The sequence below is a fragment of the Lutjanus erythropterus genome, chromosome 10 (assembly GCF_056507025.1).
Source record: "Lutjanus erythropterus isolate fLutEry1 chromosome 10, fLutEry1.hap2, whole genome shotgun sequence".
In the NCBI taxonomy this organism is placed as follows: Eukaryota; Metazoa; Chordata; class Actinopteri; order Lutjaniformes; family Lutjanidae; genus Lutjanus; species Lutjanus erythropterus.
The window spans coordinates 18732226-18745962 of NC_139326.1; the positions used below are offsets into that span (position 1 = coordinate 18732226).

The 13737-nt window shown below is 41.6% G+C and overlaps 2 protein-coding genes across 2 annotated transcripts; both read right to left on the bottom strand.

Moving 5' to 3' along the window:
• Positions 1 to 124: 124 nt before the first annotated feature.
• Positions 125 to 6075, bottom strand: LOC146320288 (betaine--homocysteine S-methyltransferase 1-like). Its single transcript, XM_084728506.1, has 8 exons — positions 5936 to 6075; positions 4962 to 5094; positions 4489 to 4601; positions 4082 to 4273; positions 3836 to 3983; positions 2603 to 2785; positions 1698 to 1926; positions 125 to 569 (listed from the first exon to the last, which is right to left on the bottom strand). Exons 1-8 carry the CDS (start codon positions 5951 to 5953, stop codon positions 392 to 394), a joined length of 1194 nt encoding a protein of 397 aa, XP_084584632.1. The 5' UTR covers positions 5954 to 6075; the 3' UTR covers positions 125 to 391.
• A 1987-nt stretch (positions 6076 to 8062) lies between these two features.
• Positions 8063 to 11734, bottom strand: LOC146320289 (betaine--homocysteine S-methyltransferase 1-like). Its single transcript, XM_084728505.1, has 8 exons — positions 11579 to 11734; positions 10183 to 10315; positions 9756 to 9868; positions 9417 to 9608; positions 9150 to 9297; positions 8856 to 9038; positions 8537 to 8765; positions 8063 to 8442 (listed from the first exon to the last, which is right to left on the bottom strand). Exons 1-8 carry the CDS (start codon positions 11594 to 11596, stop codon positions 8253 to 8255), a joined length of 1206 nt encoding a protein of 401 aa, XP_084584631.1. The 5' UTR covers positions 11597 to 11734; the 3' UTR covers positions 8063 to 8252.
• Positions 11735 to 13737: the final 2003 nt, after the last annotated feature.

Consider the following 13737-nt stretch of genomic DNA (forward strand, 5'->3'; position numbering starts at 1 on the left):
ATCTTTCTAATGATAAATATGTGTGCATGGTGCCATTATCCTCACATATCTACAGATGATGGAACTGGTAAAGTAAACCCATCACCCACTCACCCACCCACACCAAGAAATGACATCTCAACAGTCAAGTGACCAATTCACACTTTATTCAATTTTGTTCTATGAAACAAACTGGTCCATGGAAAGCAAAAAGGTCCCAATGTTAACATGGGCTGACTCCTATCTTGAGACGCCACTGTGGATTCACATAAAGTACAGCTTTACATTCAACATGTGCACAGAACAGTGCAGGTCTCAAGTGAAGATTCGGCCCCTGACATTATGTTAGGTGCAGCACTGTATACAGATCAGTAGCTCCACGGCACGGCTGGTCTGCAGGAGATGGACTGGCTCAGTGGCTCTTTGACCTGTCGAACAGCTGCTTGAGTTGGTCCTGAGAGGTGGCCTCTGTCTGCTGCATGAGATCAGTGTGGCCCTTGGTAACACCCCAGCCATCGGGGGCAGACAAGGAGGGACACAGGGGACGACCAGAGGCTGGCTTCAGGTTCTCCCAGTAGTTACGACGGGCTCTATGTGAGACAAAAGAATGCTGATGAGTTAATATTTAAAATTTGATGAAGTTGCACACTGAAAAGCACTGGAAAAAAACTGACCCGGTGTGGGGTCAGTATATCACAGATGCCATCCTCGATCAATGTGACCCAGCTACTGGATCAAAACAACAGTTCTGTCATGGGGTTTCCTATCAATTTACCATATTCACGTGGTGAAACTCAGTTTGAGAGGCTCAAATGTTTTGTGTTTAAGGTTGCAAGTTGTGCAAGAACCTGGCAAACATATTATTTTACCTTTTGTCAGTTGATCAGCAAATGAAGACAATGGATGGTGAAAATCTAGAGGGACATTAAGCCATATTTCAAGCTAAAACTACATAACTGATAACCAATTAGCTACTGTGAGACAACAGCTAATGTTAGCATTTAAGCACTTCCTAGGTAAATTAAGGAAGTGAAGCACAGATCTAATCAAGCTTGTCATGTAATGTTTATTGTCTTGCTTTCTCTTAGTGTGAGTGTGTAAACTAAGCAGCTATAACAGGGTTAACGGTATGTAAGTTAAGTACAGAATAACAGTCTGATCTTTCTTTTTTTTTTATTACAATACTTTTGTGTTGGATATAGACACATATAGACAAATCCGGTGAAGTACTGGAAGTTAACAAGCTGCCATTGCTGCAGTGGCGAGTATGAGCGCAAATGAATGCGAGCCATCACAAGAAGTTTATAACTTCATGAAGAGTGTTGCTGTTTGAGACCAGAGAAACTACAGAGATTCACTGTGTACAGAGACTGACTGTTAGCAAGTAACAGCAGACATGGCGTCTAGAAGGGAACCCCAGATCCACGAGATCTTACGGGAGTGATCAGTTTGACTGAAACCATGAAAAATCTCACAAGAGTCTCGCAAATTTGAGGTTCTCCTCTACACCCAACAGCAGCAACACTGACAGTGATGGACATGACGTGCCACCGCAGCAATGATGGCAGAACAAAGGTGTCTCTGGATTTGTCTATAAATATGGCAACCCAGTATTATGTTGGTGCTATACTGAACCCACAATGGGTCCATTTTAGCCAATTATTTTCCAGCATGTGGTGTTCAGTGACAGGTTAAAGAGATTAAAAGTTGCTTCTGACCTGGCTCTGACCCAGGGCTTGGTGTGCATCTCCAGACCAGCGCCCCAGTTGCCGTGTTTCTCGGATGCAGCAGGCAAGAAGCCCCTCTCTGGGGCCAGCTCCTCGGCCACAGCCCTGATATGGTAAGGCTCAAAACCACAGCAGCCACCGATGAAGTGAATGCCAGCTTTGTAGGCCTCTCTGGCGTACTTGTGCATGTCCCAGCGGGTCAGGATCCTGGGCTCCAGACCTGACAGAAGATTCAGTTTTAAACACATGTACTTGCATTTTAGTTGCTCTTGGTGAAGTAGAGTATTACTGTGTTGAATGACTGCACTGTAAAAACAAATCACACAGGAATTTGTTGAAATCAAGTGATCTAACCTAAAGCAAATCCAAGTCCTGTTTAATCAAATTAATTAAACTTAAACTTTACAGTGTTTATTTTCAGAATATTTCAGAACTTATAAACATGAGTTCTTCTCACTTGAAGACAAATAGTTTATTTTTACAGTGCAAACTTGCTGTAATGTAAGGTGTTACACCAGCAGGGGGTGTATGTGCATGCATATTGAGAGAGCCCTTACTTTCAAAGTGTAAATTAATTTTATAAAGTTATATACAGGTTATATACATTATCCTGAAAACAAAAGCCCACTGCTCTGAAAATATACACGTGTGCCTGTCTTACTGCCTGCCAGACTTTATTTTTGATTGATTGACATTATTGATGATTTCTTACTAACAGACACTTACTAATTTGGCAAACATTTGGCAATTTTTTAAGGAGAACTGCTGGGTGTAGTGTTGTTGCATGTTTCTTTAATCGGTGATGAGGTCATTTTATAATTTAGCACAATAAATATATTACACATTTTTCCTTTAACTGGAAGGTTAAATGCAAGTGCAAGACGGTGTATTATTACCGAAGGGGAATTCTGGCAGATCGATGAATCCCTGACAGTTGCAGTCGGGGGTGTGGTATGCCAGGGGCTGCACCATGTAGTGAGCCTTCAGCCCGGCCTTTTCCACTCCCTCCTTCATCATCTTGACAGCCTCCACGCAGGTCATCGGGTCAAAGTGGCAGTTGACTCCAACAATCTGGGCTCCTACAGCAGAACATGCATTGGTGTGAGCCGACTGTTAACAGATAAGCAAAGCTAGAAGAGACAACCGAATGTGGTTTGCAGCTGTGGTTGCGAGGTTTTGGTCCCAAAGCCAAAAAAATATCAATAGATCAGGAACAGATGTGTCATATCTCATGTCTGACACTTGCTCTTGTAATCTTAAGAAACTCTGTCCGGTTACACTACAGAGAGGTCATGTGAGTGCAAACTGTTAAAGCTACAGCAGAGGTAAAGTTACAGTGAGTAGTACGTTAGCCAGCTAAAAAGAAGCAGGATGAGATTTTTTAAACATAATTTTATTTTTGATGTTATATTTTGTGATGATGGTGATGGACACAGTACTGCATTTGTCCACAGGCGCCTCCAAAATCAACAAAATAGAAAAGTTCCTTGTAGTAGCTTTAAATTTCAAATTTCATCTTACATTTATTTACAGTATTAAAAAAGTGGAATTCCAGACGATTCAGATAATCAATTAAAAAATGTAGGCTACCCCGTATTGATTAACAACTTTTGGTCAGGGGTATATTAGAGCAGTGCTTCTCACACTGGGGTAGCGGCACTCTGCCAGGGGGTCTGTGAAAAGTTTTCAGTTTCATTAATTGAAATGATACTAATATAAAAATAGTTGTGTTCTACTGAAGTTCCCTCTAGTGGTACATTGAGGAACTCCTAAAATTAAACAAATGAAATAAATTAATTTAAAAACATAATCAAAATACTACAGCATTTCAAATAAAAGTATCTAAACTATGAGATCGCTGAAATGTAATTTAAAATAAGTTTTGTGTTTCCTGTAATGCCTTTGTTTCAGTATCAGCCTGCTACATGACCATGTTCATGCATGTTGCACGGTCTTACTGGGAATAAACCTGCCTCCTACAGAAACCGTCCATAACCGCTGCATTGGGTAGGCCTACACTGCTGTACCTTAACATAAGTCCTAATGGTGGTACTTGGAGAGCCTAATATTTTTGAGGTCATGCAAAAAGCTGAGGCTTTAAATGGTCCTGGGCTTTAAAGTGTACCCACCTGCTTTGACCAGTCTGACAGCGCACTCCCCGGGAGAGACACCGTGCATGTCTCCCTCTGGCCCGATACAGAGACAGGCAGCCACAGGCTTCCCCGTCTCCTTCAGCGCCTCCACAGCCCACACGGCCTCTTCAACATGCTCAAAGTACTGCAGGACAGAGACATATACCCAGTCCAGCATCCACCACTAAACGCCAAAAAGTGAGGCATAAAATCAATTGTCCATTAGTTAAAGTTAATCTCTACCTCAGCAATCAGGAAGTCCACATTTTTCTTCACAAACACATCCAGCTGTTTCTTGAAGATGGCCTTCACTTCGGTCTCACTCTTACAGCTCAGGTAAGAAGGAGTCTGAGACACTCCTCCGGCAACCAGAGCATCGCCCTCGTTGGCAACTTCACGGGCCAAATCACAGGCGGCCTCGTTGATCTGAGCTCCCTGCAGAACGAGCCAAGTCATGTTGAAACAAAGGTAAGAATCAAATAGACCATCCTGATACATGATGCACCTGATCTACCGGTTTAGATACAGCTAATGAGTCTACTTAAAGGAACTGCTGGTTTGAGACATTTCAGCTGCTGTGTTCAGTGTACAGACGAGCAGGATAATCTGCTTATTCCTGTGAAAGTGGCATGATGTCCCATTTTACTTACAGTGAAGGTGAGCTTGTTGCCTCTGTTCTCCAGTTTGTCATCACTGGCGTAGAAGGTGAAGGTCTGCATAACATTGGCCCCGGCCCTCAGGAACTCCCTGTGCAGCTGTCGCACTGAAAAACAAACAGGTCTTGAAACAGAGACCTCATTTATAATACACCTGAGTAAAAGATAAATACAAGGAACACCAATAAACAAAAAGAGAGTAGAGCCACAAGAGTAAATAAAAACCTTAATAATGAACAAAAAACAGTAAAAAAAATATGAAAAAGTGAATTAATCAACTAAAACAAGAACATCTGGACATAAAATGTGATACATGTAATCATAAGGTAAACATGCAAACAGATCTATCTAAACTGCACATAATGCCCATAGAAAGGTGATTCACAGGGAACACCTGCAGAGGATATTAAAGACGCCATTTTAAGCTGAAATAGAGCATTAAAGTCGGTGACATATCTTGTTCTCACCTGCTTCAGGGTGCTCTGCGGCGGCTTCAGGGGTCCAGGGACCAGCCTTCACGTAGCCTCTCTTCTCCAGGGCAAACACGAAGCCTCCATCGCCGATCACAATCTCCCCAGCGTCAAGACGCTCCAAGATTCCCTGTAAAAAATGCATCAGTGTTAGCTTAGACTGCTCAGGCTGGAGAGGAGGCAGTGAGGCCAAAGGGTCTGCAGGTTTTCATTCAAATAACACCAGCATATGACTTTCTAATGTAGTCCCTGTACAAAATTACAACCCACCATATTAACCATCCCTCAGCTGGAGAGCCAAACCTGTTGAATATTTATTTTTGGCCTGATGATAATTCTTCCTATCACAAGCATTAAGATAAGATACCAAATGGAGTGCCATTTTGAGGAATATAGAGACTAGAAATAAATACAAATGTATATCTATACATTATGCTTTATGCTTAGAGGTTTCCCAAATCCAGCGACACATCCCCCCTTCTCTCAGTGATCCTGAGTCATCAAGAAAGCAGCACATGGCTGACAGCAGCTGCTCAGCTCATAATGACTGATAGACTTGCACCTTTTAATTCCCACATAGACTACTTTGCTGTTACAAATTATTTCTTCTTCTTAAACTATAGATCAAATGTACATTTATATTAAATTCTAACTAATTTTAAGAATATTCGTCAAATTAATAATTCATTCACCTGCAGTGCATTTGGATGGAGGCAGAAATCTCAGACACAAATATCTCAAAACTTGGGCAAATAAAGCCAAACTTGTGGCTAAACATGTTTCTTTGAGGTTTGGGATAATTCACCATTAAACTGCATTCAGATGTTCAATAGGATGAATCACTGTGGAGCTCGAGTCTTTACAGTTAGACATCACACATATTATTGGCATCCCACAAAACTACCAGCTGTAATTCCCTGCATGGATAGTCTGCAGCGCAATCCCGCCTTTCCGTAAAAATCCACACATACCTTCTTTCCTGGTGCCATAATCCTGCAGCTGTGTGGACCCCTGACTGCTCAGACTTTGAGAGGTTGAAGCAACATTAGAGTGGAGCAGAGGACCACTATAAATCTCTCTGAAGCAGGGGAGGGGTCTAAGCAACAGCTGCTCTGATTGGCAAGAAGCAAGTTACACAACTGCAAAGTTTACTCCTTCCCCTCCCCTCGTTTAATGAATGAGAGTATTGTGAGGGTGTGCGACTAGCTGGGTCCGAATTAGTTACGGTTGTTGGTGTGTTTGTCTCTCTTCCTGTTTGTTTGTGGGATTCTGTTTTTGGACCCTGAATAGACAAAAGTCTGAGTCCAGCTTGATAGCATGTAATCACTGTTAACAAACCACTTAGGATTGACAAACTTCCAAGTCAGTGTGTGACATTTTTATGACTGGAGAAGCAATTTCAGAAGAAATTGCTAGATGAATGCTGGATGTTGAAAAGCTGATGCTCAACTGTATTGCTAGGTTTAAAAATTAAATGATATCAATAATGTATGGAATTAGATAAAGGAGAATGAATAGTAGGAAAGGTGAGAAAAGGTCTAATGGATATTAATGGGACTGAAGAGTTGAATAAAATTCATAATGTATGAGTGACATTGAACTTTTTACAGTTTTGAGTTTCTGGCTGAAAGTCTAAGTAAATTGAAGTTAAGACTTGAAAAATGTTTGAAATTATGTGAGAATACCTAACAACTCGGAACTCATAAATTTCCAACCTCTTACTAAGAAAAGTACAATTGAACACTACTGAAAGTCCAAGGTCCTACTTGTGAACTCAGGGTAAATCCATCTACCCCAAATTCATGAAGAAGTCATTGTCTGACATCACACAACAATGGCAGCATCCGTTGAAGCCTAAAATAATACAGATCATCATCATGTAATAAACCTGCTCTGCATATAAATTGATGTCTTAATATGTCACCAATGTTATCAAGTCTCATCAGATAAAATGTATAATGTCATCTGCTACCTCACACCTTGTTTTTCCTCCTGTCATTTTATGCAAGGAGGGTGTTCTTCTGAGGGTTCACTTGTGTGTGCACTCGCCAAAGAAACTCTTTCATTTGTCACAGTCAGCCATGTTTTTTGTTTACTTTTGGCATCAGGCAAACTTTGAGGTCGGAAGTTGGAAATTTCAACCGGGAAATTCGGACCAGCTTTAGTGTGTGTTTACCTTGCAAGGCACCTGGACTCGCAAGATTACAAAATCACTCAAGATTCCATCTTTCCAGGCTTCAAGTCATGGGCTTGTGGTTGAACCACAGTGGCTCAGATCAATCCGCGTCCTCTGAGGAATAACTGGCAGCCATGATCATGGTTTAGGTGTGATAACAGAGAGAAGTGACTGTAAGAAGCAGCTGTTCAAAAGTGGCTCCTAGAGGTTAGAATACATGCAGCTATAGCCTTTGTTTGTATCAGAACTGGAGAATATTTCATTGAAATAGAACAAAAGAACAAAGAAGGGCAGTGAAGGCTTTTCTCAATGGAAAAAATGTTTTTACTCTTAACCCTTGCCTGAGAGCTTTATTTATGTCAGATGGTTTGTTGATCTGATTGGTCGAACTGAGCTTGTGATGGACGATTTGTCCAACATCCTGCCCAATTTTTTCCCTGTCTCCTGTGCTTCAGGTTATGTGTGTGTGTGCCAAACTACACTAATTATCATTTCAATTTCAATCAGCTGTGTGTCGACCACAAATTTTTATTACATTTTGATGTAAAAGCAATGCATGAAGAGTGACTTGTGTGAGTGTAAGAGCAAGTTTCAAATAAGTTTTTAGAAGAATTTACAGCTTCTCTCCACTCTAATGATGACGTCACCCACTCTCTCTGAACATTCAACCCCACACACTAATGTAAAAATCTGACAAAGCTTGAATTGCATGATAATTAAAACTGTGATTGTGTGAAAAGTATGAATGATCTGAAAAAGCTGAATCGGTATGAGAAAGTGTGAACATTTAAATGTTCGAATCAATTGTCTAGCTGGAAGTATGAATGCATAGAAGAGGGTTTAAAACATATTGTGACATGTTGTGAATGCTTCCAGCAGTCAAACAGCACTCACTCGACACTGACAACACAACACATAGCTGTAAATTTAAGTAACAAATTCAGGTTTATTCTTTTTGGGGTTTACATAGTAATACTCCACAACTGGAGCATCGCTGTTACAAGTGCTTTATATCTTCAATCTGAACTGGGAAAGACTTCACTCCTTTCCTCATCCCTCTCTTGTTGACCAATTGAGGGGATGAGTACCTCGGTTTTCTCGCTCTGCCTTGCTCATGCAGAGGACTTGGCCTTCTTCTGCATCTCGAGCACATGCTTCATTTCCTGGGCGCTAGTAGCCTCTTTGTGCTGCAGCAGGTCGGCGTGGCCCTTGGTCACACCCCATCCTTCAGGTGTGGACAGAGAAGGGCACTTGGGGCGACCAGATGCCGGTGACAATTGTTCCCAGTAGTCACGGCGGGCCCTTGAGGAGAAAAAGCCACATGTTAAATGCATCAAATAACCACGTTCCCAAAATTGTGTGCATTTCAGTGTATTGAATATTTTGGATGGTTTACCTTGCTCTGACCCAGGGCTTGGTGTGCATCTCCAGACCGGCACCCCACATTCCATGTTTCTCAGATGCAGCAGGGAGGGTTCCTCTCTCAGAGGCCAGCTCCTCGGCCACAGCCCTGATATGGTAAGGCTCAAAACCACAGCAACCACCAATGAATCGGATGCCAGCACTGTAGGCCTCTCTGGCATACTTGTGCATGTCCCACCGGGTCAGGATCCTGGGCTCCAGAGCTGAGAGCAGAAGGAAAAGAAGACAATTGTGGAAAAGCTGCCACATACATTTTTACTTTTTTCTTATAATGTCCAAGCAAAACATGTTACCGAAGGGGAATTCTGGCAGGTCAATGAATCCTTGACAGTTGCAGTCGGGGGTGTGGTATGCCAGGGGCTGCACCATGTAGTGAGCCTTCAGTCCAGCCTTCTCCACTCCCTCCTTCATCATTTTGACAGCCTCCACGCAGGTCATCGGGTCAAAGTGGCAGTTGACTCCAACAATCTGGGCACCTGGAGAACAGAGGGAAATGATTATTACCGTATCAGATAGCACAGCTGACTTTCAAGTGAAGACACAAAAGGATAAAGCACGAGATCACGCTGGGTAGATTAAATACGTACCAGCCTTCACCAGCCTGACAGCACACTCTGCAGGTGAGATGCCGTGCATGTCTCCCTCTGGTCCGATGCACATGGAAGCAGCCACAGGCTTTCCGGTGGTCTTCAGCACCTGCACGGCCCACTCAGCCTCCTCAACGTGCTCAAAATACTGCAATGTCAAAAGACAACACAGTCGTCACTGAGCCTTCATTTGCTCCACTAATCATATTTCAAATTGAAGTAGTTTTGATACCACAGAATGACAAGGACAATAAGACGAGAATCCACCTCAGCAATCAGGAAATCCACATTCTTCTTGATGAACACATCCAGCTGTTTCTTGAAGATGGCCTTCACCTCTGTCTCACTCTTGCAGCTCAGGTAGGAAGGAGTCTGACATACTCCACCAGCCACAAGTGCGTTTCCTTCATTGGCTACTTCTCTTGCCAGGTCACAGGCGGCCTCGTTGATTTGAGCCCCCTGAAAGAAAGAAGCGGGCAACATGAGTGTCATGTTCAGAGCAATGCCACCATGTTTATTGATAAGTCTACAGGGGTAAAGTGGAATTCGCAAGATCTGCAAAAACTTGCTAGTGTTGGCGGTAAAGTGCTATACTTTGGTACTCACAGTGAGTTTCAAGTTCTGACCCCTGTTCTCCAGTTTGTCGTCACTGGCATAGAATGTGAATGTCTGCATGACATTAGAGCCTGCCCTCAAGAACTCCCTGTGCAGCTGTCGTACTGATGGAAACAAACAAAATTTGTTATATTAAAGGTGAAACTTTCCTATACCACTTTACAATAGAACCACCCTGATAAATTATTTATAAATGGCTTATAATTATGTTATCAGTTTGGTAGTAAACATTACAACTTATGCAATGATGTATGAAAATTGTGTTAAAACGTGTTTTGTTAATCAGTGATTTTCAAAGTGTTTAAAACCTAATTAACAACCTAATTTATAAGGGTAGTCTTACTGTAAAGTGGTCCCAACTTTCCTGCTGGTATTCATGTGGTTTTGGACAATTATGCGTGTGAGCTGTGTGTCTTACCAGCCTCGGGGTGTGTGACAGCAGCCTCAGGAGTCCATGGGCCGGCCTTCACATACCCCCTCTTCTCCAGGGCAAACACAAAGCCTCCATCACCAATCACCACCTCTCCAGCGTTCAGACGCTCAAGGATACCCTGTGGGAGCAGACACACACATAATCATCTACACCGCATTGCTTATAAGCTTTTAAATATTGTGTAGATGACTTAGTATCTCTAGGAATACATCAGGGAAGAAGGACAACAATGAACAGACAAAATCTATGTGATTTAAAGACAATATAAGAGCACAGATATCGTACGTACAGTTTGCTTTATATGCCAGTTTTCTGCTGATAGACAAATGTCTACATGTGCAATGAAAATTGTATGATTCTACATGTGTTTATATGAGAGAAGCTGCAGTTCGGGTACAAAGGTGCAATGATAAAAGCAGTTTTTAGCCAGAGAATCACCAGCAGTGACCGCTTCAGTCTGGTTGTTTCACAAACTACCTGGCTCACACACACACATAAAACCTGCTCTGGCAACATTTGCCCTACAGCAATGCAGTCCATCGACCAATAAGTCATCTATGACGTTGTATTTAATTACATTGCATGATGTTAAAGGGATAGTTCAGAATTTTTTGAAGTGGGGTTGTATGATGTACTTACCCACAGTCAGCATATTGCCTACCCTGCCCTTGGAGAAGCATCAGGACCGCTGGTCTAGGAAGCTAAGCATTATACTGCTGTCGGAAGAGTCTATTTTAGCCATTTCAAAAATCGATCAGTTTAAGTGTACACTATATTTAGAATATTTTCACTGCTTAACCTTGCCATCAGACAGCCTTTTCTGATGAGAAATTGCTCTTGTGTATGCTAAATATCGCCCTCTCTAAACAAACCAAACTCCACTGGTGAAATTGGTAATTGTGCAGAACACAGGTGTTATCGGTGTACAGTTCCCTTGATTGGATAGTTTATTTGTGGAACTGTGTGACTTAAAGTAAATCCTAACTAACCCTTTAGAAGACGGACGTTACACAATAACATAAACAACCTAACAGATCAAGACTGTAATAAATCAGCAGCTAATGTTTTCTGCGAGCTGAAATTGCTGTTTTTGCCAAAGGAGTTTGGTTAGAGAGAGCGATATTTGGCTGTTTCTGGTTCAGACAGCTGAGAAGGCTGTCTGAGGGCAAGATAAAGCGATGAAGATATTCTAAATATAGTATAAACTTAAACTGATATTGACTGTTTTAAGCAGTGCTTTTTTAGGTGACTAAAATATATTTTGCTACTGACCAAATGCAAAAAATCCAAACTATCCCTTTAAAGGCTTGCACGCTGCATCAACACAATCTCCGTTCTCTGCAGAATAACATAGATAATCCAATATACATTATGATTTTACCTTCTTGACAGGTGCCATCTCTTTTTCCCAGTTTCAGTTGCAGCACTAAGCACTTGGTAACAGCGAACCCCTCTTTTGGGCTGAAGAGTGGCGAGACTTGTTCCTCACCAGCTTTATACTGCTGGGTTAATATGGGAGGATTTCATGTTGGTGCCAAATTTGTGCCCGACTGCCCATTTTTGTTTGGAAATTGTGTAACACAGTCTAGCTCACAGATCAATGCAGATGGCATGGCTTCTAACAGTCAGTTCAGCTAAAACAGAGAGGACATGTGAAAGAGTTTAATGATTATATTAATATATCTAGTTTAAATATTAACTCATGTGTGCTTCGGAGTAAATGGTTCATTTATCAGATGTTGCATTTGTCCAGATTAAGCCGCAACAAACCTCTATTCCTGTCCTTATTTTTTCTATGCACAGCACATAGACAGACATTAAATACACACACACACACACACATGAACACACACACAGATACGGGGATATTGACCTTAGAGTAGATAGAGTAGTGGTGTGTAGCTCTGTCAGCGCTGGGTCTATCCAGTTTCAGGGGGAATATTACAGATAGGCCTCCTGATGGTGTTTATCAACAGAGTCAAAGTTCAGAACGCCTCTAATCTATAGTTCACCGCAGGATTTCATCAGCTTGTATTGGAGTTGTATAGATCATATTCCCCTCCACTGACCTCAAAGGACGGTGTTTACTGCATTATGTAAAAGTGTCACATGTTCCAATAATGAATTACAATCCATTTTATAATAAACACTCTTCTAACCAGTATGTTAGTTGGTGCAAACTCATGCTGTGATAAATAGGATTGTTCAAACCCACAGAACTTAATTTAAAGTTCTAGTGGAGAAATCTACGTTTCCAAAGATCTCAAATAGGTCACGCTGAATTTTGGAGAAACGTGCACACAGTGATGTACAAGAATTTTGGAGTATTTCCATTTGATGATGGGTGCAGCCAATAATATGGCGGTTTAGGTTTGGATATATCACTCATTGTTTTAGTGATGAACTGGAACAAGATGATCTCCACAACCTTAATGAAGGATTAATATGAAGGAAGATCTCTTTCACAATAAAACAATTAAAAAAAAAAACTTAGCTGACAACTTTGTGAAGTAGTGTGGACTTCTGGGAGTTGTTTTCTTCACTCTTAAACAACCATCAGAGCCAACCATCATTTTTGACATTTTAATGTTACATATTATAACTTTAACATGTTATATTTCATTGTTAAATCCATGCAGAAAATTGGTGACTCTAAATTGCCCGTAGGTGTGAGTGTGAGTGGTTGTCTGTCTGTCAGCCCTGCGATGAACTGGTGACTTGTCCAGGGTGTACCTCGCCTCTCGTCTAGTGTCAGCTGGGATAGGCTCCAGCCCCCCGCGACCCTTTGGGAATAAGCGGTTACAGAAAACGAATGAATGAATGATCTTTAGGTGACAACAACACTCCATGAAGTCAGTGCACACAGCCAAAAAATGCAGCACATAATCCTCTGTAAAACCACAAACTGCACGCTTTTTGTACGGATTTAATAAGATATAACAATATAACGAACAAGCTTTATTCTCCTGGCTGTAGCTTCATATGTGAGAGATATGAGAGTGGTACCGATCTTTTCATCTAACTCTTGGCCAGAAAGTGAATTATGCCTTTAAGCCAAGTAAAATGTTTATGTTTCATATCTGTACCAAAATAAGCTCCCATACAGACATAATATGATGTTAAGAAAGACTGAGAATCTGTGACCTTTAGCATGTAAGTGATTACCAAACGGAGCACTCAATACCCCCTCAGACCGGTGGGCGATAATTGCTGTATGCATACAAACCAGTCATTCATAAAACAGAAAAAAATGGTTTCTCCTCATAGGGGACTTGAATGTAATGTTCTTTTGCCCTGGTAGAATTTAGATGGGGTGTGTTCTGTTTACTACAAGGTGTAACAGTTTCATTTGCGAAGGCAGCACCGGAGGAAACCTTCTGAACTTCTTCCCCCAGGCACGAGTGTTTGAATGTACGTGTGTGGTGCACATGGGTTATTTAGTGAGCGTTTGTCGTTGTGTGCATGTGTGTGTTTATGTGTAGGGAGCAGAAATAGCTCTTATGTGTCAAGTGTCACTTGAACTGCTGAGTCAGGCGGCTG

Bases quoted from the DNA above. Each gene is read 5' to 3' on its own strand.
- LOC146320289 (XM_084728505.1), bottom strand. The intron at 9,039-9,149 runs GTACGTATTTAA...TCTGTTCTCCAG, and splicing joins TGTCAGGCTGGTGAAGGCTG to GTGCCCAGATTGTTGGAGTC. The intron at 8,766-8,855 runs GTAACATGTTTT...TTCTGCTCTCAG, and splicing joins CCTGCCAGAATTCCCCTTCG to CTCTGGAGCCCAGGATCCTG.
- LOC146320288 (XM_084728506.1), bottom strand. The intron at 4,274-4,488 runs GTAAGTAAAATG...CTCGTTCTGCAG, and splicing joins GCAACAAGCTCACCTTCACT to GGAGCTCAGATCAACGAGGC. The intron at 2,786-3,835 runs GTGGGTACACTT...GTTCTGCTGTAG, and splicing joins TGTCAGACTGGTCAAAGCAG to GAGCCCAGATTGTTGGAGTC.